Source organism: Panthera onca, chromosome C1 (genome assembly GCF_046562875.1).
Source record: "Panthera onca isolate mPanOnc1 chromosome C1, mPanOnc1 haplotype 2, whole genome shotgun sequence".
NCBI lineage: Eukaryota > Metazoa > Chordata > Mammalia > Carnivora > Felidae > Panthera > Panthera onca.
This window is the reverse complement of record NC_138346.1, coordinates 125,155,161-125,177,794: the sequence shown is the minus strand read 5'-3', so window position 1 is coordinate 125,177,794 and position 22,634 is coordinate 125,155,161. Positions and strand designations below refer to the sequence as shown.

The following is a 22,634-nucleotide window of genomic DNA, read 5'->3' as shown; positions in this document are numbered from 1 at the left end:
AAAAATAGTTCTGACAGAGGGGAGAAATGGAGGACAGGAGATGAGTTCAGAAGTTATTGCATTAATACCCATAGAGAGAGAAAAGTCTGAACAGAGACAAGAGTAGTGTGGATGGAGAGGTGGAGAAAGATCTCAGACACTCCTTAGGAGAAATCAATAGAGCCCAGTGACTGACTGGATGTGGGAGGAAAGAAAGAGGGGAAAGTGTGAGTAACTTTGGGATCTCTAGTTTAGGAGAACAGAATTGGCCAGATTAGTTAGCTATGACTTAGCAAAGAGCAAAGTCCTGAGATAAGGGGAGATGGGGCAGCTAAATTTTAAGGGATGGTGTTTATACAAAAGTCTGGTGTTTATAGAAACATCTGCAACAAGGGATCCAAAGTGAGCCATTTTCTTTAGGAGTCTGGAGTTGGGGTATTCTTAGCTCATGGGCACACTGAATTCTAAAAACTCTGCTCAGGTACTTGGCACCCAAGGATTAATTAGACAGTTTTAGGACAATAAATATAAAAACTCTTTATTCCATTGTTAATGAGAAACAGGTCATTAAACTTTATTAAAAACATATTTAGTAAAGTTGGGCATATGGGCTTATTCTATGATTCTTTTTATTGCTGTAAAGTAAAAATTCATACTAAAAGCTTTTTTTTAAGTTTATTTATTTTGAAAGAGAGAGAGAGAGAGTGGGGAAGGGGCAGAGAGAGAGGGGGAGAAAGAGAATCCCAAGCAGGCTCCACACCATCAGCACAGAGCCTGATGTGGGACTCAAACTCACCAACCATGAGATCATGACCTGAGCAGAAGTCAAGAGTTGGATGCTCACCCAACTGAGCCACCCTGGCGCCTCCATACTAAAAGTTTAAAAAGAAAAAAATTTAGGTCATTTTATCAAGTAGGGAGTAAAATAATGTCATCATCTATTCACATATCATACATTTATTGAGTGTCTATTATATGCCAGGTACTGTGCTAGCCTGTATGGGGAATACAGAGGTATATAAGATGCACATATGTGCTATATAAGAATGGTAAAAAATAATGTGCAGGAGGAATTAAGGGCTGGGAGGGACTCCTGGATGGTGTAACCTGTACAATTTATTGGAGAGGACACAGGATAGAGAGCATGATTTTCTATCATGCCCAAAGAGAAGCTCTGAAACTATAATCCAGAGAGGTACTAAGATACTCCTGCCTATGCCCAATTTCTTAGTGGAGATTGTGAAGCATGTTCAACAGCCAGGGAAGGGAGACTAAGAGTGAGTTTCACCCTGCTGTCTTGGTTTTAAAAGTTTAGTTTAGATTGGAGCAATGGATATGTCTTTGATTCCAAGAAATATTTCAATTTTAAAAATGGAAAAAGGGTTTTAAAAGCATAGTTGTGACTCCAAACCTGCCATGGAAAGATTGATTTCAGTTACTTTCTAAGGCAACAGTATGACCTAGGCATTCTGCCTTTTTTTTTTTTTTAACCTGCTCAGTCTTTTAATTCGTAAAAGTCAGAAAACCTATAATAATGCCAGCCTGCCTCTGTCTCCAGATAACTGGTATTGAAATAGAAATAACAAATCCAAAATGGAGTCACTTGTGCTAAGCCCCATATCAGCAAACTAAGATTAAATACCTAGCCTAATTTCAGTTTCAACCTCTCCCAGGACTGTGACTTTTAATCAGTCAGTCTGGAATTACCTGGTCAGCACTAGTGAGGTAATGTGCCTGTTAGATCCCACTTTCCCCCTAAAGGAGGGTGACCTTTTGCTAGAAACTTCCTTTTTCTGCTAACTTCTGCCTACAAAGCCTTCCATTTTGTACAGCTTCTCAGAGCTCTTTTTAACTTCCTAGGTGGGATGCATCCTCGTTCATGAATGTTGTATAAAGCCAACTAGACCTTCAAATTTACTCAGTTGAATTTTTCCTTTTTTTTTTTTTTAACATTTATTTATTTTTGAGAGAGAAAGAGAGCAAGCACGAGTGGGGGAGAGGCAGGGAGAGAGACACACACACAGACACACAGACTTGCTTTTCTGAATGTGAGGATATAGGACAGCTTCGCTGAAACAGAAGAGTATTTTCCTTAGAGACATGCCTTGCAGGTGCAGTCCCATCAACATTTCTTAAACTCCAAGCAAAACAGAAGCTGGAGGTACACAGATGAATAAACAGGGCCTCTGCCTTCAGGAGCTTAGGGGTCCAGCAACCAGTAGTGATAACACGCTTCGAGTTAAAAGGAGTTGCCGCCCACTTGCAGGACTGCAGGAGCTGCAGACAAGCAGGAGCGGGCAGCGGTGGCCCCAGCTGGGCTCTGGAGGCCAATGCCAGGTGGAAGTTCCAGGGCCCTTTCAGTGCTCGCAAGTTGGAAGGTAGCCCTTGTATCATTCCCCTTGGAGTCCAGAAAAAAGATCCTTTTCTATTACTATAGTAGATATCCCTCAAATCAGGACTTGGGACTCGCAGAGCTTTAGCCGCTCTTCCTCTTAAGGAGCCACTGCGCCCTCCAGTGGAGGACCAGCGGCGGAACCCCAGTGAGGCGCTGCAAAGTGACGGACACCTTAAAGTCGTCCTTAAGAAACTCCCAGTCACTGGCTCCACCTCCTCGCGGAGTCCCGCCCCCGACGCGACCTCTTTGTGTGGCACCGATTGGTTGGCTCTTGTGCGTGAAGACGTTGCGTCGCGGGGCGGGGCGGAGGAGCGTTGTCCGTAGGGCTTCAGCCGTGTGTCCTCGGCCGCCGCCCCCACTGCTGCGCCGTATCCGCCCCTCTTTTCCCTTTAGAGGGTACAGGCGACAGCCGGGCCCTGGGGTGGCAGCGTAGCCACCAAACGTCTCCGCCAAACTGTCTCTTCTAGCTGGCGGTTCTTCTCGGCTGGGTCCAGGTCGGGGGGAAAATGGCGCCGGCGCCCCAAGGCGTCCGGGAGGAGCCGCTGCTGGATTGTCGGTCCGGACCACTTTCCCGGCTCCTCTTCCTCGCCCAGGCTGTCCTCCTTTTGCTGCCGGCCGCTCGGGCAGGTCTCTGCCCCGCGCCCTGCTCCTGCCGCATCCCTCTGCTGGACTGCAGTCGCAGGAAACTACCAGCGCCGAGCTGGAGGGCGCTGTCGAGCCCGCTGCCCCCCGACACTGCCAGCCTGTGAGTAGAGTTGCCGGGCGGGGATCCAAAGGAAAGGGAGCTCCCTCTCCAAGGGGACAGGAGGGAGACACAGTTGGATGAAGGTCGCGGTTGCGAATTGAAGTACTGAAGAAAAATGCCATTATACTGTTGTGAACTTTTTTTGAGGTGGTGTGGGAGCCTAAAAACCCTGGAGTTAAGGTTATGAAAATTAGCACGAAAACCAGGGTTAAGATTCTTGGGGCCAGGGAGTTTGTGATTCCTGCACTGGGGAGGAGTTGGAAAGGGGATATTGTTAAGGGCTCACTGGACCTGGGCACCGACCTTGACTCTGGATGGTTGGGGATCCTCGCCCACTTTGGGCTGCATCATCCAGTGTGTAACTCAACTTGAATGCTCCCCAGGTACGTGATTTGATAACCACGATCGCCAATGACATAAGAACGGTCCTTTTGTCCCTAGTTCGCATTTGCACATTTGGTGCCATAGTTTTGATACTTAACAGGGTTAAAACATCATGGCTTAGGAGATCCAGTACTTTGAGCAAATACCTTTATAAGTAGCATTTTTAAAATCTAATTCAGGATTCACTGTAAAGAAGGGAAGGAGTATTCTTTCCCTAATCATGTGTTACTTTAATTGTTTTCAGTGCATTTCTTTGTGGCAAAGAACCTAAAAATCAGTTCTCTTTGTTTATGCGTGACAAACAAGTACAGTGATTGGATTAATTCTTCTGGAGACTCCACTGCTGAGTGCTCATCTTGACAGGCCTGTGTTAGACAGTGGCACCTGGAGAGCTCATTAGTCTGAGTCAGCCTGGTGGCATTAGGAGCAACAGTAGGTATTAAATGCTGCAATTATGGGGTTTCTTAACCACTAACATACAGTTATTTCTCTGCTGCTAACTGAGCACCGAATTTATTAATTGACAGACTTCTAATAGAGTCTAAAATAGTCTCTAAAAGGAGTGTTACAAAAAAGTATAGTTAGAGGTGCAATTAAAATATGAGGGACTATTTGGATTTTCCTTGGAAGTAGAATACAAATAGATCTCTCTGCTGCTGTTTAGAGTAATTAGACATTTACAAATAGGTTAAGATAGATAGGAAGGAAAGCTATTTAAGGAATTCTTTGAGAATACTAAGGTAACTTAAATAACCAAATGTCGTAGTAGCATAGACCTGTCATAAAATAAGATGTTTCTGTTGTTTTTATGATAGTGGCATCTGTAGCTAATTCTGGTTCTGTTGACCCAGATTAAATTTAAAAATTGATATTGGTGAGCAGCATAATCTGAATTGAACCTAGCACAGCATTTTTGTAATGCAGCAAGTGCCTCTTTCTAAGAAATTCTTGGAACAGCTACCTGATTATCTGGTGCAGGTTTAAAACCAACACAACTTTATTTAGCTGTAATTGAAAAAAATGTGGCTTACTTTTAAGATTCTCCATTGGTAGGTAAACAATAATTAGGAATAGTTTTATGTAAGGTACAATTAGTTTGTGTTTGGGTTTGATTTCTGTGTAATCTAGACAAATTTGCTAAAGCCAAATGACATCCCCAAATTTTAAATGTCCTATAATGAAATTGACATTTTCAGTTGAAGTAAAATGCCTTGGAGAGCAATTCTGTTGTAGAAGTGTAATTGGATGGAAGTCTTACATTAGCAGAACAGCTCTTGGAATATTAAAAGATGGCATTGTGCTGTTTTAAACTGAGAAATGTAACATCTTCAGTAATTGCTTTCAGCTATAAAACCACCAGGTACACATGGGTTTTTTTTTAATGTAATTTTGAATGTTCGAAGTAGACATAATGCTGTAAATACATAAGTGATTCAGACTCAAATGCTGAAACTTGTGGCCATCATCAAAAAGATTATAGATGAAATCCATTAATCTTGGTTTTTGAAATATGCATGTATCTGTCCCTGGTTCCTAGTACAGAGTTCCTGAAACTCTTGTAATTTGCTAAATGACAAGAGCTCTACAAGCATCTTCTGTTCTAACCCTTAGGTCTTTGACTAATTCCTGACACAGGGCTCCTAAATCCCTTGGTATTTCCTGGGTGATAGGAGTGTCTTTTGGCTTAATGAGGTGACTCTTGGTAAGTTCCTGGATAGATGGGGTCAGTCCCCAGAAAGACCAAGCCATGATTAGAAGCTTGGAACTTTCAGCCCTGTCCCCATTCTCCTGGAAGGGGAGAGGGGCTTAATAATTGCTTGTGCATGTATGATTAAGCCTTCGTAAAATCCCAAAAGTGTGGACTTTGAAGAGCTTCTAGGATGGTGAACGTGTCTACATGCTGAGAGAGTGGCACACCCCAACTTTACAGGGACAGAAACTCCTGTGCCAGACCCTTCCAGATCTCACCTTATGTATCTCGTCTGGCTGTTCATCTGTGTTCTTTACCATATCCTTTCTTATGTAATAAACCAGTAAACGTAAGTAAGTGTTTTCCTAAGTTCTGTGAACTGTTCTAGCAAGTGATTCAATCAGTGAGGGGGTCTTGGGAACCTCCCAATTGTAACCAAGTCAGACAAGTTGTAGGTAACATGGAGACCCACTTCTTGTGATTGGTGTCTGAAGTGGGGGACAGTCTTATGAGACTGAGCTCTTAGGTCATGAGGTCTGTAACTCTGGTTAGTGTCAGAATTGAATTGAATTGCAGCTGGTGTCTAGAATTGGTTGGTGTGGAAGAAAAAAACCCCACATGTCTGGTGTCAGGAGTATTATATGTGGAATAAAAGGAAGAAACAGGTGACAAAAGCTCTTCACTTGAGGCTTTAGTCAGGCTTCTGAACCTTTCCTAGGCCATATGTATACATCCTTGTAAAATGTGGTTTTAGCAAGAACCTTGCTAAGTCAGTTTAGCAAGAAGCACTCCCCCTTGATACCTAATTGGGTTCCTCCTTCTACACCATCGTAAAGGTGATGTCTGAATGCCCTGGCCTATCTTCAGCAAGAATCCTGTTGGAGCCCCCGGCCCCTCATGTTTCCTCTTAATAGTTTTCCATTCATTGACTCCACCCTTCACCTTAGCTATAAGATTTCTCTTGCCCATGCAGTGTTCAGGGTTGAGTCCAATCTCCTTCCCCTACTACAAAATTTCATAGCCTCACCATCCCCCAAAGTCTTCCTTACCATGTTTCAACAAGTATCATTGAATATTTTTTTCCTTTTAACAGTTTTGGTGCCACAAACTGGATAGGATCAGATTCATCATTGGACCCCCAGACCTCTCACCCAGGACCCTAAGTGTGTACCTTTGAAAGCTTTATCTTCACTCCTGACTGATTGATCGGGGATCCATTGGTGAGTCCGACTCCTGAACCATTGCTCCGGACAAATGTCCGTGGAAGCTGGTAAGGACAGATTTTGATTCTTAACAGTCTGAGTATACCCTAGAAAATGGGATAGAGTCCCAGATAAACACAGGCTGGAGACTGGGTTAGAGTCCCATGTTTGTCCCCTGTAAGAGGCTCAGTTAGAGTACCAGGCAAACAGCTGTTTGTAAGAAGCTAGGTTAGAGTCCTAGGCTTCTTCGTTTGAAAGCTGCCTATCAGTCTGTAAATCTCTTATTCCTGGCTCTTTTTTCCCTGAATGAGGATTATTCTCTGATTCTCTAGACTGGAAATCTTTTTTTTCTTTTCCTTAACTCCTTGCACTGGAAGTCTGTCTTCCTGGCTCTCTATAACACCTCATAATTTTCTTTGTTGGATCCTGCCTCTTCTGTGGGAACTTCTCAGTTGACTCAAATACTCTTCTTGAACCCCTACTAACTATGTTTTCTGCCAGTGCTGTCTACTTCCATTCCTGTTGGCATGCTTTTGCTGAGAATAATACAGAACTTCATTGGCCTCTTTTGAGCCCCAGAATGGCTTTTCTTTTTTTTTTTTGAATTTTTTTTTTTTAATGTTTTATTTATTTTTGAGAGAGAGACACAGCGTGAGCAGGGAAGGGGCAGAGAGAGAGGGAGACACAGAATGTGAAGCAGGCTCCAGGCTCTGAGCTGTCAGCACAGAGCCCAACGTGGGGCTCGAACTCACGAACTGTGAGATCATGACCTGAGCCGAAGTCGGACGCTTAACCAACTGAGCCACCCAGGCGCCCCCAGAATGGCTTTTCAAAGAGCTCTCCCTTCCCATTGTTGCTCCTCCTTCTTCCTTTTACCACCTTCAGTCTTCCCTCCAGTTCCGTTGAATCCTTTCTTAGATCCCCTTCCAAATTCCTTCCTCCTCTCTACGCCCGTCAGAACTTTTTCCACTTCAGTCTTTATAGTCACTTGAACTTTGGGCCCCTTGCCCTCCACTGGGGACTCTCAGGGGACTTAGGGGCCCCCAAAAGCAACTACTTGAGCTGAAAAGGAAAAAGACTAATTGGAAATAGACTGGAAATTGGCCAGTTGGATGGGTTTTGGAGATATCCAGACAGCTGCCGGACGTCTTCCTTGGTCACCCACTTGAAATTTGGTCCACAGCCGCCATAAGATTACATATCAGTGCAAGGGAAGGTCTTTTTTTTTTTTTTTTTTTCTTTTAAAATGTTTATTTATTTTTGAGAGAGAGCACGCACTTGCGGGGGTAGGGCAGAGAGAGAGAGAGAGAGAGAGAGACAGAAAGTCCAAAGTAGGCTCCGAGCTTCAGCGCAGAGCCTGATGAGGGGCTTAAACTCACAAACATGAGGTCATGACTTGAGCCGAAGTTGGATGTTTAACTCACTGAGCCACCCAGGTGCCTGCAAGGGAAAATGTTAAAGGTGGTCTTTACACAATTGGTAAACAAGTAACATTAATATGGCCTGACATTTTCCAGAAACACAATTTGTATTAAAATAGAAAGTGGTGGGCACCTGAGTTGCTCAGTTGGTTAAGCATCTGAGCATGGCTTAGGTCATGATCTCACGGTTTATGAGTTCGAGCCCTGCGTCAGGCTCTGTGCTGACAGCGCAGAGCCTAGAGCCTGCTTCGGATCCTGTGTCTCCCTCTCTCTCTGGCCCTCACTCCCGCATGAGTGCGCTCTCTCTCCCTCTCTCTCTCAAAAATAAATAAACAAAAAAATTAAAAAAAAATAGTGGAGAAAAGGCAAGAACTAATTATTTTATATAAACCAGTGAATTTGTATTACTATGTTTTACTAACACATGGCTAAAATTTTATATTGAAAACAATAGCTCTCTATTTGTGTCTGTATGTATGTGTGTTTACGTGTATATATGTATGTATCTTGTAGATGTGTTGTATTTTTTACACCTTTGGATGGTATTACCAAATTACTTTATAAAATCCCTTAAAAAGGAGCTCTATTCAAGCTGCCTTAGAGATAAGTGGGCAGTTATACAAATTAAGTATTCCTGAATTAAGTTCACATGATTTGGGATAAATTTTTTTTTTGTAAATAAAGCTATTTTGAAAATCGTTGGTAAAATAAAAACAGGCATGTCTTCAGAGTTGTCAGCATTAAATATAATACAGAAAATAATTTGTCTTCTACCTAAGCTTACTAGTGAAGCTTATGTAATCTCTACTAGGTATTTAAGATTATAAAATTATAATTCCAAACTAAGAATAAAACATAAAATAAAAATGAACTGCTTGATATATGTTAAGCACTGCAGTTAAAAAAAAAAAGGTGGGGGGACAGACCGTGTATTTAATCTTTCTCGGTTTTTTACTTTTGTGATGCTTGCCTTCCATGCATATGTTATAAAAATAGTTAATAGGGAAATAGCTTGAGATGATGGCTAGTTTAGTTTGGTGTTACTATCTGCCTAAAATAAATGTAGGTCATTTCTAAGTAAGATAAACTGTTGAGACATTCATTACTGAACCTAAGTTTGGGTTTGTATTTTTGGTATCTTGTTTCTATGTGGTATAGAAACTAAGATACTTGGATCTCTAAGTAAACCTGTTGCTTGCCACATTGAAAAATTATATTGTGAGGAATCATGCTTCTAACAATTGCGAAATTGTATATTCATAAATTTTCTAATCTACAGAATACTGATATATGACTGTACTTGTCTACTTCATAGTTTTCTCTGTAAAAGAAAGATTATTAATGGTTAAAACTTGTGATCAGTACATGTAGGTAGAACTACTAGAAACTGTAAGAATAAAGCAAAACAACTTTGTATGCAGGGTATGCAAGGTATGAAGAATGTGTTTTTGTTTAGGGAAAAAAAGTAATTTTATTCTAAGGCAGACTGGTTGTTCCACAGTAAGAAAAAAGCAAAAATATAGAACAAAAGCTGAATGGATATTAGAAAAATGGTTATAGATTTGCAGAACAGGAATTTTATGTGTGCTCAAGTTGCTAAGGTTAAATAAAATAGGTTTATTACTGATATAAAGCTAGAATGTCAAAGTTTTCTTGGATTATTGATCTACTCTTATTAAGAAACTATAAAAAGATTTTCCTTCACCTGTTATGTAATTTGCCTAGGAAACAAAGATTTTAATTAAAAATCCAATTAAAGTCCAATTAAAATGATTTTCTGTGCTTCTTGTGCTTATCAGGTTTTTGATTACTTTAAAAAATTGAGACTTATCAGTATTACAAAAACTAAAAATTTTTTTCCAACTATGTAGCTTCCTATATTTGCCTTTGAAATCTTTTAATTGCCACTTTAAGTGAATAAGTGTTAATTCACAGTGACCTGTTATCTAAAGTGTTTAAAACATTTGACATTTTTTGACATCTTCCCAAATCAAATTCTAAATGGAATTTAAAAAAATATTTGTTTATTTTTGAGAGAGACAGAGAGAGAGAGAGACAGGGAGAGACAGGGGAGGGGCAGAGAGAAAGGGAGAAAGAGGATCTGAAGCATGGTCCATGCCGACAGCAGAGAGCCTGATGTGGGTCTCGAACTCCTGAAACTGTGAGATCATGACCTGAGCCGAAGTCGGACTCTCAACCGACTGAGCCACCCACGAGCCCCCTAAATGGACTTTTCTTTGGTCTCAAACTAACTTTGAGATATTCCAGAGGTCTCTGAAAATTTTCAAGGGATTTGTTGCTCACCCTATAAAAGAGAGATTTAAACTAATTAGGTTTATTTGCAATGTTAGATGATTACATGGGAAACATTGTCAAATAAGAAATGATGACAAACCTTCTTAGGTTATTTGTGTATGGATCCATGTTACTAATATTGGCATACCAGGAATGTTTGAGGTTCACAGTTGGTGTCCAGTTAGTATGTTAAAATACTGTGTGACAAGTTGTTGTTTTACTCTCCTTCCTCTCTGAGAGCACTTCCAGTAGGCGACAGGCAAGAATGCTCCATAATGGTATCGGTTGAATAATTTTAAGATCATGTATTGGACTGAGTTTCCAGAACCAGTGAAGAAGCTGATGGAGTCATAAAACTGCTAACCCAAGATCAAGCAGAATAAGAATTACGTGGGACTGAATGACCTGATGAAGATGGTTATTATGACTCTTTGAAACAGTACTACTTCTGTAATGTTTTTCAGATTTAAAGAACTTTTTTTCCTCTTAAGCTGTCTGCAGCTTACAACAATCTGATTATACCTTTGTGAACAAAGATGAAACAATTACTTTTTCTCCTTATTCCTCTGGAATTTGGAAACTTGTAGTGAATACTCTTACTTTCACGATACTGTAGTTACTTGTGTAAGGTGAATAAGAATTTGTTCTTATAACAAGATATAATTGGAAACATTGGTTTTATTACCAAGGTTTTGACTGGAATATTATATTTGAGAGTCACATGGATAGAATCTGGTTTAAGGGACTAAGGTTGTCTTCATGGAGCCAGTGCTCTTGGGAAGACTGGCCTGGTACCTGGCTTACAGGGTGCCCAGCCTTACAGGTAAGAATGGTCACTTCCTTGCAGGCCGAGGAGTCTCAGGATATCTTGGGGACCTCAAGGAAAGAGGAATTTACTCCTGTCTATAGGTATGGGAAGATAAAGTCTGGTGGCTACTTCCTGGATTGGCTTCCTAACCTCGAGAGGCTTTTAAATGTTTAATCTGAGATTTCCTTATGAAAAGTTCCAGCAAAGCAAACTCAGAAAGAGGTTGTGTGGTCAGTCACTATTCTTGGTGCACCTATGTAAAATAATCAGGACAAATCTAACGAGACCGGAATTCTTAGGTAAGGAAGAATTAAAAGGTTGACCATAGAAATTTTTTTTTTTTTTTTTTTTTGATTCAGTGCAAAACCCCTTGTGGGTTCTGTCTTGCACATTTTGCAAGTCCTTACCAAATACTCAACTCTGGTTTCCTGCAGTATCTGGCTATAATTTTCCAAACTAATGTTTCCAGTTTTTCTCCCACCCTCCTGACTTGGTATCACTGAGAACTAAAACTGCCCTTTTCCTGAAATCCTGCAAGCTGAAGCTGGGTCCTTGAAATAAACTTAAAAAAAAAAAAAAAAAATTACTACCGCATATCATACATGGGCACTTCTGTGCCTCCTGCTGTACGGACCATTCAAAGGTTCACCGGAACACCAAATGCCATCATCAGAGACATTCAGACTGCAAACTAGGAAAATTCTTCAGATGGTTATTGCCACCTTCACTCTTCCATTTAAAGTTGCTTCGAGCTCAAGTGGGAAAATCTCAACTCGCTAACCTCTGGACTCAGAAACTAGGTTTCTAATCTATTATTTTTTTGTTTTTCTGTGTTTTCGTAGAAAACTCCCCTCGTTAAATGCCTGACTACTAGCATCATTGAGCAGATAGATACCCTCTAATTCCAGGTCCCAACAGAAACTTCACTTGTTCCTTAATGAACAAAAGGCTACTGAATAAAAAAATAGACTTCTGTTGTTCAGAGGAAAGAGAGAATGCCTCTTTCCTTGAACAAGAGAGGGGACAGAGATTCTTTGCTTGGCCAAATTTTAGACTCCTGAACCATCTTCTGGGCTCATTTGTTTATGTCCTTGTAAAATGCAGTTTTAGCAAGAGCCCTGCTAAGTCATTTTAGCAAGAAGCCCTCACCCTTGATACCTGATTATCCTTGATACGTGATAAGGTTCCTTGTCTTCTGACATCCTCCAGGTGATGTCTCATCTCTCTGGCTTATCTTCAGCAATAAGCAGTTAGGTCTATTTATCCAGCACCTACCTTATCCCTGTTTTTCCTCTTAGTGATTTTCCATCCACTGATAATGGCTGACTACCCTGCTCCTTAGCTATAAATTCCCACTTGCCCATGCAGTATTTGGAGTTGAGCCCAGTCTCCTGTCACTGTAAAATGTCATTGCAGTAGTCCCTGTACCTGAAGAGATAACCTGCACTACCTTGAATAAAGTCTTCCTCACGAGGTGTTAACAAGTGTTGTTGAATATTTTTCCTTTTAACACAGTGAGTTCTTCTTAGACATTGGTGTCACAGAAGTGAGATTTACTAGAATGGCCCTGGCTTATGGAAATCTGGTTTGGGAAGAGAAAGGGCAAAAGGATGGGGAATGTAGAACCGTTGATTCCCAGGTGGCTTTGTGTCCACCTGTGGTATGGAGCAGAGGTTGTGGTGCTCCCAGATACTCAAAGTAAAAGTTACAAATGGAATTTAGAGATAGATCCGTTTCCCAGCACTTTGGTTCACTGGATATGTAAGGAAATAGATGCTAATAAGGAAAAAGTGAAATGTTTAGTCCTTTGGTTATGGTTATTTGTAATAGCTAAAATGAAATTAGAATTCTGGGTCAGACCTTGATGCTAAACCGAGGTCAGATTTCAGCGAGTCTGAGTTTTGGTTACTAGCCTCAAAGCTGTCCCCCAGGGGAAAAATTATGCAAAGACAACAAAAAGTACCTCTAAGACCTCTGGTCACCAAGAAGGCTGTTGGTGTAGGGGGAGGTCAAAGCCAGGAAACTATTGAAACCGGGGAATATTGTATGAGGAGTTGTTTTTATTTTGTGGATCAGTAACACTAGCTTCCTGAAGAACCTTTATTAAAGTGGATTGTGAGTGTAATTAACTTAGGTGTAGTTTCTGATTTTAAATGCTGCAGTGTGGAAGACCATGTTTGGGTTCAGGACAGGATCTACAGCTCACTATGGAACAATCACAGATAGGTATTTGTGATCCAGACACAAAGGAGGTTATTCCCGAGGGAACAGCCAGCTTGGTGGACTGGATAAAAGCCAGTGTAATGTCTTATTTATCCTGAGAATGGGGACTGCCCACCTTGCCTTGTAAATGCCAAGTGGAACATCCCCTATGAAGCAGATGGTATGTTTCATATACAAGCTGTGTGGGATTATCTTTATAATAATTGGGATAATTCATCTGCTGAATATGTCTGTCACTCAGTTGATAGTGAATGTTGTGGCTAAGGGAAAGTCTCTCTCTCTCTCTCTCTTTTTTTTTTTTTTTTTTTTTTTTTTGAGAGAGCAAGCACGTGAGTGGGTGAGAGGGGCAGAGGGAGAGAGAGAATCTTAAGCAGGCGTCATGCTCAGTGTGGAGCCCAGTGCGGGCCTATATCCCACAATCCTGGCATCATGACCTGAGCTGAAGTCAGCAGTTAGAAACTCAGCTGACAATCACCTAGGCGCCCTGGAGAACTCTTACATGAATACCCCATATCACCTTAACTGCTGCAAAACCTAGGAACACTTGAGGAAGCCTTGTGTATTTGCTCTTTCAGCTTCCCCTCTCAGGTTTTATAGATGTTAAAAAACCATTAGGTTAATTAACAAAAGAACGAGGAAAGGGAAAGGAGAGAGCTGAGGGACTGACTGGTCTTAGCAAGGTGGAAAATTTTATCTTATTGCTAAGTAGACCCCATGGTCCTCATGGAGCTCAGTGCAGGGCTTGAACTCATGATCCTGAGATTGAAACCTGAGCTGAGATTGAGAGTTGGACGTTTAACTGACTGAGCCATCCACACACCCCCAAGGTGGAAAATTTTAAATAGTTTTTAAGAAAGAAGGCGAATAAAGCAAATACCATTTGGAGCAAAACAAAGGAAAAAGAAAGGGAAGAATCACAGACTCAGTCCATCAGAATGGAAAGCTTTAGATGGTTATTTAGAAATGGGATGGGGGTGCCTGGCTGGCTCAGTAGAAAGAGTGTGCAATTCTTGATCTCAGGATTGTGAGTTTGAGCCCCATGTTGGGTGTAGAAATTAGTTAAATCTTTAAAAAAGTGGGATTAATAAAACAGACAACTGATGGGGTTAAAACAAAGTTTTTAGTACAATACTACCTAAAGTCCTAAAGGGACATCTTTCTGGTCTCCCCAACATTTAAGGGCCCCAAACAAGTCTTTTCTGTTTTCCCCAGTTTGGAGAAATTTAAAAATCTGAATGCAGAGATTATAGTGAGTAATGTGACCAGCAATTGCTTGGGGCATTGGTTAGATAGATTAAATTGACAAAGGGTCAGGGTCCTTTGGTTTAACCCCTGGGCAAGACCCAACGCCTTTTGCACAAGAGTGAGTAAAATGATCAGGAGGTGGGGAAGAAAAGTTCCCAGGATACCTTGATACGGGAACTTCTTGTACTGTGGTACCAAATACCAAAACCCATTGATAAAGCCTTGATGCTGTTGAGAGAACAAAACCATGCAAGGGTTGATAGGATTATGGAAGTTGGGAAGTTTAAACAAGGCTTTTTGTAAAGAAGTTGTGTCTCCTTTACCTGAATGTTTTATGGGAATGAGTTATTTCTGGCTTGGGAAACACTTTTCCTAGTATTGTAAAACCAAAACCCATTAATAAGGTCCTAACGGAGACTATAGGTAGGAATGTCAGGTAAAAGTTTGTGAGAGAATTGATTGGTGTGTTTGAACAGGCTTTTTCCTGATTGTATTAGGGAGATATGCCTGGCAGATGTTTCTTCTATCTATTACTGTAAAACAAGTTGTGTAAATCCACCCTTCAATATTAATTTGGATATGTTAAATGGGAGCCAGTAAGATTGCCCAAGGCCACACAATGTAGAATAGAAGTTGAAGTGCTGGTATGGGCAAATTCTCTGTGTATAGTGTTTTGTAGTGTACCATAGACTGGGGCTTATGGCAAAAGCCTGTGAGTGCCTCCCAGCAGTGACTTACTGGACTTTGGACTAGGAAATTCACACTTTAAGGGCAATTATTGGCTTACCATTGGACAATAATTGAAACAGCCACTGTGACTAGAAGTCATAAAAATAATCTTGAAAACTGAAATACTCATGATGTCTTGCATAATGTTGGGTAAACACTTCAGTAGGTAAGGCAGTGCCCAGAAGAGTTCTGTAACAAAATGGAAATACAAGGAGGAGATACTCAAGAGTAGGGAGCCTCTTTCCCCCTAGGACTGATTGTGGAACTGTGTGAGGAGCTGCTGGATTTTATTGTCACTTGGGCAAGTGTCCTATAAGCTTATAACTGACCAACAAAGAGCTGCTTGGTTTGTGGGTGGTATTTCCAAGGTGAACAGACACCATTCTGTTTGGAAGGCCACCACTCTGATTGGAAAAGGTAAAGACAAATTAGCTTGGTGGGCTGAATTGCATCCTGTTTTCTTAGCAGTAATGGAAAAATTGAACAGTGGCAAAAGCCCCTATGTTTGGGTTTTTACTGACAGGCAGTAGCCAAAGGCTTGGTCATATGGCTAGGCAGAAGAACAATAGAAACCTGGCCTCTTAAAGGACTGCCCATATGGGGCACAGCCTTCTGGAAATCTCTGTGGGAATTTGAAGCGTGCATTAAAGTAGGACATGTCGATGCTCATCAGAAGAACCCTCTTTCAGGTTTGTAAGGCGACTGGAATCAACAAGCAAATATCCCTGTGCGCTAGCTTGAGGTGACCACCTGGGGCCATGACATAAGTGGATATGGGGTATGCAGTAATGCAAAGACAAATGAATCTAGACCTAATCCCCTTGTACCTTCTGAGGCACAAAATGCCGGTAAGAACTTTATACCTGCAAGCACAATAGAGACTGTTAGATGGCTAGGTGGCAGATTTCCTGTCGGGAAGGCCTTGAATATAGCCAGAAAATGAGACTGATGCTGTAACCCAGGAGTAGAACAGACTCTGGACTGGGCTTGGCTTCTCTGACAGTAGATGCAAATGCTCACGATACTATAAAAGAACAGGAACAGAAGATAATTGTAACAGTTTGGATGGCTAACCATGATTTATTCAGACCGAGGAATGCACAACCCATAATGTCCAACAAATGGGCAGAGAGAGATCCTTTTCAGAGTACTACTTTAATAGAGAATTGAATGGTCAGTTAAAACATTGGTTGTTTAAAATGGGAGATAAAGACCTGAATGTATGGCTTACATAAGTTTCTGAGATTGTGCTTTCGCTCAACATGAGGTAGGGCTGATGGAGCGGCACCACTGGATCGAGTCCTCTTTTTCTGGTAGATCTGAAGGGATGAGAGGGTGGTGAAGGATGCCAGGATGAGTATGCAGTTCTTACCGACAGAGGAGTGTCCTCGTGTAATGTCTCTACTTTTCCTTTCTTCCTCACATCACCTCAGCTTTTTTCTTTTGTGCATGATACACTGGTCATAGGACCAGTGTTACAGATACAAAGTTCTGAAAATAAGTGATGATTCCTAAGCAAGAAACTGTATTCTTAAACTTGGGTTAGAATTCCTAAGGGCCTGGTAGGGTGTGTTGTGCCTTCGCCTCATCTGGCAAAATTGAGGTTAACGGTGAATGCCACTATATTGCTTGGTGGTAAAAATAGCCCAATGGTTCTACATCTGTGTAACCTTTCATAACTGAATGCGTGGACTGAGGGGGAGGTACCTGCTAGAATATTATTGCTCTTGGCAATCTAGATCAGCACAGTAGCTGAACCTCATGTCCCTTCCAAAGGTAGAAGAGTTTGAGTATAAATGGAGAGAAGGGGCAGTAGTATCTGAGGGTGAAGGAATGAATCAGTGGATTGTATAATGAGGAAAATCCAATGTTAACACCTCAGAAGGGGCTCAGAGTGAGAGACAATATCATCTCTTAGCTCAGTTATACCAGATGCCTGAAAGGGTGAAACTGTGTTTGCCTAACACCACTGCTGCTTTTGTTACCTGACAAGATTGGAAGCTTGCAAGCCAGAGTGGCCTTGCCTGGAAAGCATTTTCATATGATAATGATGTTGGACTAGTGCAATTATTAATGACTAAACGGGATTCTAATGTGTCTCAATCTTTTGAGATGTATATCTTTTTGCTTGTAAGGTGGTCTGTGGCCAGAGACCAAGGTGGGCTGTGAAATAATAGAAAAAATATATATATTGGTCTCTCAGTCTGGTTGGTGGCACAGAGCTCCTGAAAACCTTTCCTAAGTGATGAGAGCACTGGGAGCATCTTGTGTTCTAATACGTGGTCTTTGACCCTGATTCTGGACACAGAGCTCGTTAATCCCTTAGAATTTCCTGGGTGATATGAGTATCTTTTGATCGAGAGGCAGCTCTTGGTGGGCTCTTGGATAGCTTCAGTATGGGTTATCCCCCATACTGAAGACCAAGAAGCCATGATTAGAAGCTTGGAACTTTCAGCCCCACTCCCATTCTCCTAGAAAGGAAGAAGGGCTAGAGGTTGAGTTAATAATTGGTGATACCCATGTGATGAATATTCCATAAAAATTCTAAAAGTATGAGCTTTGAAGAGCTTCTAGGGTGGTGAACATATATATCTATGTGCCGGGAGGGTGCCAGACCTCAGCTCCACAGGGACAGAAGCTCCTGCACCAGACCGACCCTTCCGGATCTCACCCTATGGATCTCTTTATCTGGCTGTTAATCTGTGTTCTTTACTACATTCTGTATTGTATAATAAATCAGTAAACCTGCTTCCTTGAGTTCTGTAAGCTGTTCTAGCAGATGGTTGTATCCAAAGATGGGATCATGGGAGCCTTGGATTTGTAGTCAAACTGGATAGAAGTTATGGGGATCTACTACTTGTACTTAGAGTTTGTATCTGTGATATTTTCACTACACTTCTTACAGAGAAGTAAGATTGGCTGTGGGGTTGAAGTGGGGGGCAGTCTTGTGGGACTGAACTTTTGTAGGGTCTTCTCTAACTCCCATGAATGTCAGAACTGAATTGTGGGACATCCAGTTGGTGTTGGAAAATTGGTTGGTGTGGGGAAAAAAATCCTACATCTGGTGTCAGGAGTATTGTGTGTGTGACAAAGATAGAAAGGAATGGAGTTTTTCTGAGACAGAAACCTATTTAGATACTGTCTTTATGCTTCTCTATATCAGAAACTCTTAAAAAAAAAAACTCTTTCAAATTTTATTTGGTTAATATAAAATTTGACTGGATTGTCCATGGGTGCTCAGCTCTGTATTACATTGTTCCGATTTTACACACACACACACACACACACACACACACACACACACACACACACACACACTGGAGGACCAGATGTATTAGTCAACTTCTGTTTTGCCAAGTGACACCATTAGAACCCCTTTCCTGTGGGTGCCTGGGTGGCTCAGTCAGCTGAGCATCTGACTCTTGATTTCGGCTCAGGTCATGATCTCACAGTTGTGAGATCAAGCTCCGCATTGGGCTCTGTACTGGGCGTGAAGCCTGATTAAAGATTCCCTCTCCCTGTCCCTTGCCCCTCACCCTTCGCCCTTGACCTCCCCCTCTGCCCTTCCCCTGCTCGTGGGTGCACAGTCTCAAAAAAAACAAAAAAACAAAAAAAACCCAAAAAACAACAAAGTACAAAAAAAAATCCTCCTTTCCTCCAGTTATTTGTTGTCATGGTCATTTCATGACAGCCCCCCAAAATTAGGGATCACATAATTTTAGAAATAAGGACAAGTCTGTACATTAAATATATTTAGCTTTATGGAAAACTTGTAACCTTGTCCTTACAGTTTTCATTTCACTGTGGACTGGTAAAAACTTTTATCGTGTATTAGGGAATTAGGGAATCACTGCTGTATTAGATTAATGAGTTTTCATACGTATTTAGTTAATTATAGTTTCTTTCTTGTCTCTTCTGTTCTCATTATAGCAACTTTAAGATTTGTGTGTGGGGCGCCTGGGTGGCTCAGTTGGTTGAGCATCCGACTTCAGCTCAGGTCGTGATCTCAGTTCGCGAGTCGAGCCCTACATTGGGCTCACTGCTGTCAGTGCAGATCCAGCTTCAAATCCTCTGTTCCCCCCCCCCGACCCCCCCCCCCCCAGTTGCACTGGTGTCAGTGCTCTCTCTCTCTCTCTCTCTCTCAAAAATAAATGTTAAAAAAAAAAAATTTGTTTGCATTTGTTCTTTGAGAATAGTTGTGAATTGATGAGTTCTTTAGCATACAAAGAGGACATTAACTTATGTAGAATAATTCTAGGAAGTCCAAATTTACACAAAGGTCAGTGTCTTGCTGTTAAGTGACATTGGCAAAATGTTTTCACTGTTAGTTAACAGGTGGAGCCATCCTTTATCCCTTCAAAGGTCCTGAGCTCACTATCAGTAACTTGTGTGATGTCAAGGAAAAACTGCATAGCTTTGTCTGTACTTCATACTTCCTTTCTAAAGGGGCAGGTAATCTGTAATATGCTTCTGTTCTGCATTTATAGTGATACTGGTAAGGATTAAGATACTCTTTGGAAAACATTTTTAGGTTTTAGAAAGTGATATGTTAGGGGAGTTGATTTGAGGGCCTCTTAAGCTCATTTCAGATGTACATATGTTTTCTGAAAATGAACTATCAGCCTTTCATTGTATGTTATGAAGAAAACTATGAGAGGCAGGACCATAACTTTGACGTAACTTGATACTCTTTGGTTGTATAATCTAGCTGAAATGTGAAAAGAACTTTAATTGCTTTAAACCACAAGGTGGTGAACTGAAAATGAGTCCTTTTAAAAAGTACAGATGTGATTTCCTTTCTTCTGAGGTCCTTCATTTGCCTCATTTATTACAATCATCCATTATTTTCCACTTCCTCCATCCATTTTGTTGTGTCCATGATACTTTTCACCATACTATTTTTTTCTTAATTTTTTAATGTTTATTTCTGAGAGAGAGAGAGAGAGAGAGAGAGAGAGAGAGTGAACAAGCAAGCAAGCAGGGGAGGGGCAGAGATAGGGAGACACAGAATCTGAAGCAGGCTGCAGGCTCTGAGCTGTCAGCACAGAGACTGATGCGGGGCTCCAACCCCATACTGTGAGATCATGGCCTGAGCCAAAGTCAGACTCTCAACTGACTGAGCCACCCAGGCGCCCCTCACCATACTTCTTACACAGCGGTCATGAAACTGAGCTTGCAGTGGTTTAATTTTTTTTTTTTAATGTTTATTTATTTTTGGGAGAGAGACAGAATGTAAGTGGGGGAGAATCCAAAGTAGGCTCCAGGCTCTGTGCTGACAGCTCATGGGGCTTGAGATCACAACCTGAGCCGAAATGGGATGCCTGACCGAGGCACCCAGGCGCCCCGCCTGCAGTGGTTTAAGAAGCCTGGTTTGCTCTGATCAAACCCAGATAGAACTTCCTTCTCTTGGCCTCTAGGCTTCCGTAGGTCAGAAATCAGAGGAAACTCTTTTTGCTGTGGATAATATCACTCTGTTCCAAGTCTACACTTCGGAGTAAAGAACTGGAAAGATTCCCTACCCCATCATTCCCCTTATCTGTCACATTCTCACCACAACTAGTGTCTGCCAGGAGACCATCACCACCAGTCTCATTATGCCCTTGATTCTTGTTTACACCAGTCTCCACAATCTCAGGACCTTCAGGTTATCTCTCCTCTCCCAGAGACAGCCCCAACTCCCTTGGCCCTCTTTTTGCCTTTAGCAGGCATCATCTTCTGACATGCTACATATTTTACTTTGTCTTCTTTTCAGTAGATTGTAAATATTATGAGGGTGTGGATTTTTGTTCGTTGCTGTAGATGAACAGTGATCAGCAGTAGTAGGTACTCAAAAACATTTGTTGAAGGAATGTAGTAAGTAATTGAATTAAAGTGTGTGATTTTGCCCTCTGAGGAGGTAGATCAGGATAAATTCAAAGCAGTCTACTCATTTGCTTCTCTAGTCTTTTATATATCTTATTAGATGATTTCTTTTTAAGGCATCTCATTTTCTATAGGAAACATTGTGAATGAATCAGGGTATTAGCTAATTATTTGTATTTTAACATCATCTTTTTTTTTCTTTCTTTCTTTTCTTTTCTTTTTTTTTTTTTTTTTTTTTTTACCAAAAGAGAAAAATTCTAAATATAGGCACATTAAGTTACTACTGACTGTGGCTCCCATCCTACTCTGTCTGAGGTGTTTTGTGTAAGTGTACTAAAATTCAGAAAAACGTTTTTCCATGCACAAATAATTTTTGTTTTTATAGGACTTTGTAGCATCTATTAGATATTTACTAAATATTAATGAATAATCAGTAGCACATAGAGTGTCATGGTTTACAGCTGTGGTTTGAGGAGTTTTTAATAGCCTGTACAACCTCATTCCTACCTGTACAGCAGCCATCTGTTTCTAGAGTTGGGGTACTTCAAAAGGCATTTTGTCTTTCACATGCCCTGTCTTTCTAGGCGCTAGGAGAAACACCAGTTTTATTCTTCAAAAGAAACAGACCTGCTGGAAAATTCCTAAAGTACGTTTTGGGGGGATGGGAATATACTACTATAGTGTTTCCAGAATCAAGTATATATTGTCCTTGGCTTGCATACTACTGTTATAATGAATTGTTTGACTTCCAGAAATCATTTCAAAGCTTATACAATATGCTTTTCTTTCATTGTATTAAAGATTTAACATATTTCATTTTTATCTTGGTCTGTCTGGGGAAGTGGCAAACAGATGTGATCCCATGAAATCTTTTGCGATCTTCAAGGCATTTTTATTAGTTCATAAGATACCCAAGTGAGAAAGCCTACAATGAGAGAACCTTATGTCTGAACTAATATATATCTGATACAGATCATTTAGGACTGGTTGTTAACACAGGTCTACCCTGAATTATCTTGATATTTTACATTGAGCCCAGCATAATTTAAACTTGTTTTGGCACTATGAAAGTGCCTGTCTTTTTTTTTTTTTTTTTTTAACATTTATTATTTAGAGACAGACACAGAGCAAGCATGAGCATGGGAGGGGCAGAGAGAGGGGGAGACACAGAATCCAAAGCAGGCTCCAGGCTCTGTGCTGTCAGCACAGAGCCCGATGCAGGACTCAAACTCACAAACCACGAGATCACGACCTGAGCCGAAGTCGGACACTTAACCGACTGAGCCGCCCAGGTCCCCCTGAAAGTGCCTGTCTTAACACACTTTATCTAGCATTGATTATTATTAAAAGTTTTGTTTTTGATAACTTGGTAGGGGGAAAGTGGTATTGCTTTAATTAGTTTTCTTTGTGCAGTCTGTTTGTTTCTCTTAATTAACTTTGCCTCCAGTGCTTGCCTTGCCCTGAGTGGCACTTAATTTTAGATGTCAGAACCACTTGGAAAGAAGAGTGATAGTGTGCTTAGTAAACCCCTAAGGATTTTTACCTTCAACCTTTGCCCTTTCAGATAAGATCTTGCTGGGCATGGAAACAATAGTTAAGGGATTTACTTCTTTACTGCAAAAAGGAAAGAAACCTAGGGTCATTAGCTTTGCTATG

The 22,634-nt window shown here is 41.1% G+C and overlaps 1 protein-coding gene across 7 annotated transcripts in view; it reads left to right on the top strand.

Moving 5' to 3' along the window:
- LRIG2 (leucine rich repeats and immunoglobulin like domains 2) overlaps positions 1-22,634 on the top strand; it is a 164,329-nt gene that overhangs the window by 97,515 nt on the left and 44,180 nt on the right. Inside the window, exons 1-2 of one of the 7 annotated variants that reach the window (XM_078451547.2) lie at positions 3,010-3,119; positions 6,287-6,413. The exons of 3 other annotated variants lie outside the window; for them this stretch is intronic. Coding sequence is in view for 2 of the 4 variants with exons in the window: in XM_060625692.3 (XP_060481675.1) it covers positions 2,881-3,119 (239 nt within the window). In the remaining 2 variants the exon portion in view is untranslated. Of the gene's footprint in view, positions 1-1,991; positions 3,120-3,141; positions 3,503-6,286; positions 6,464-22,634 lie in introns of those variants that run through there. 3 more of the 7 variants (XM_060625695.3, XM_060625692.3, XM_078451546.2) reach the window with 3 other exon arrangements.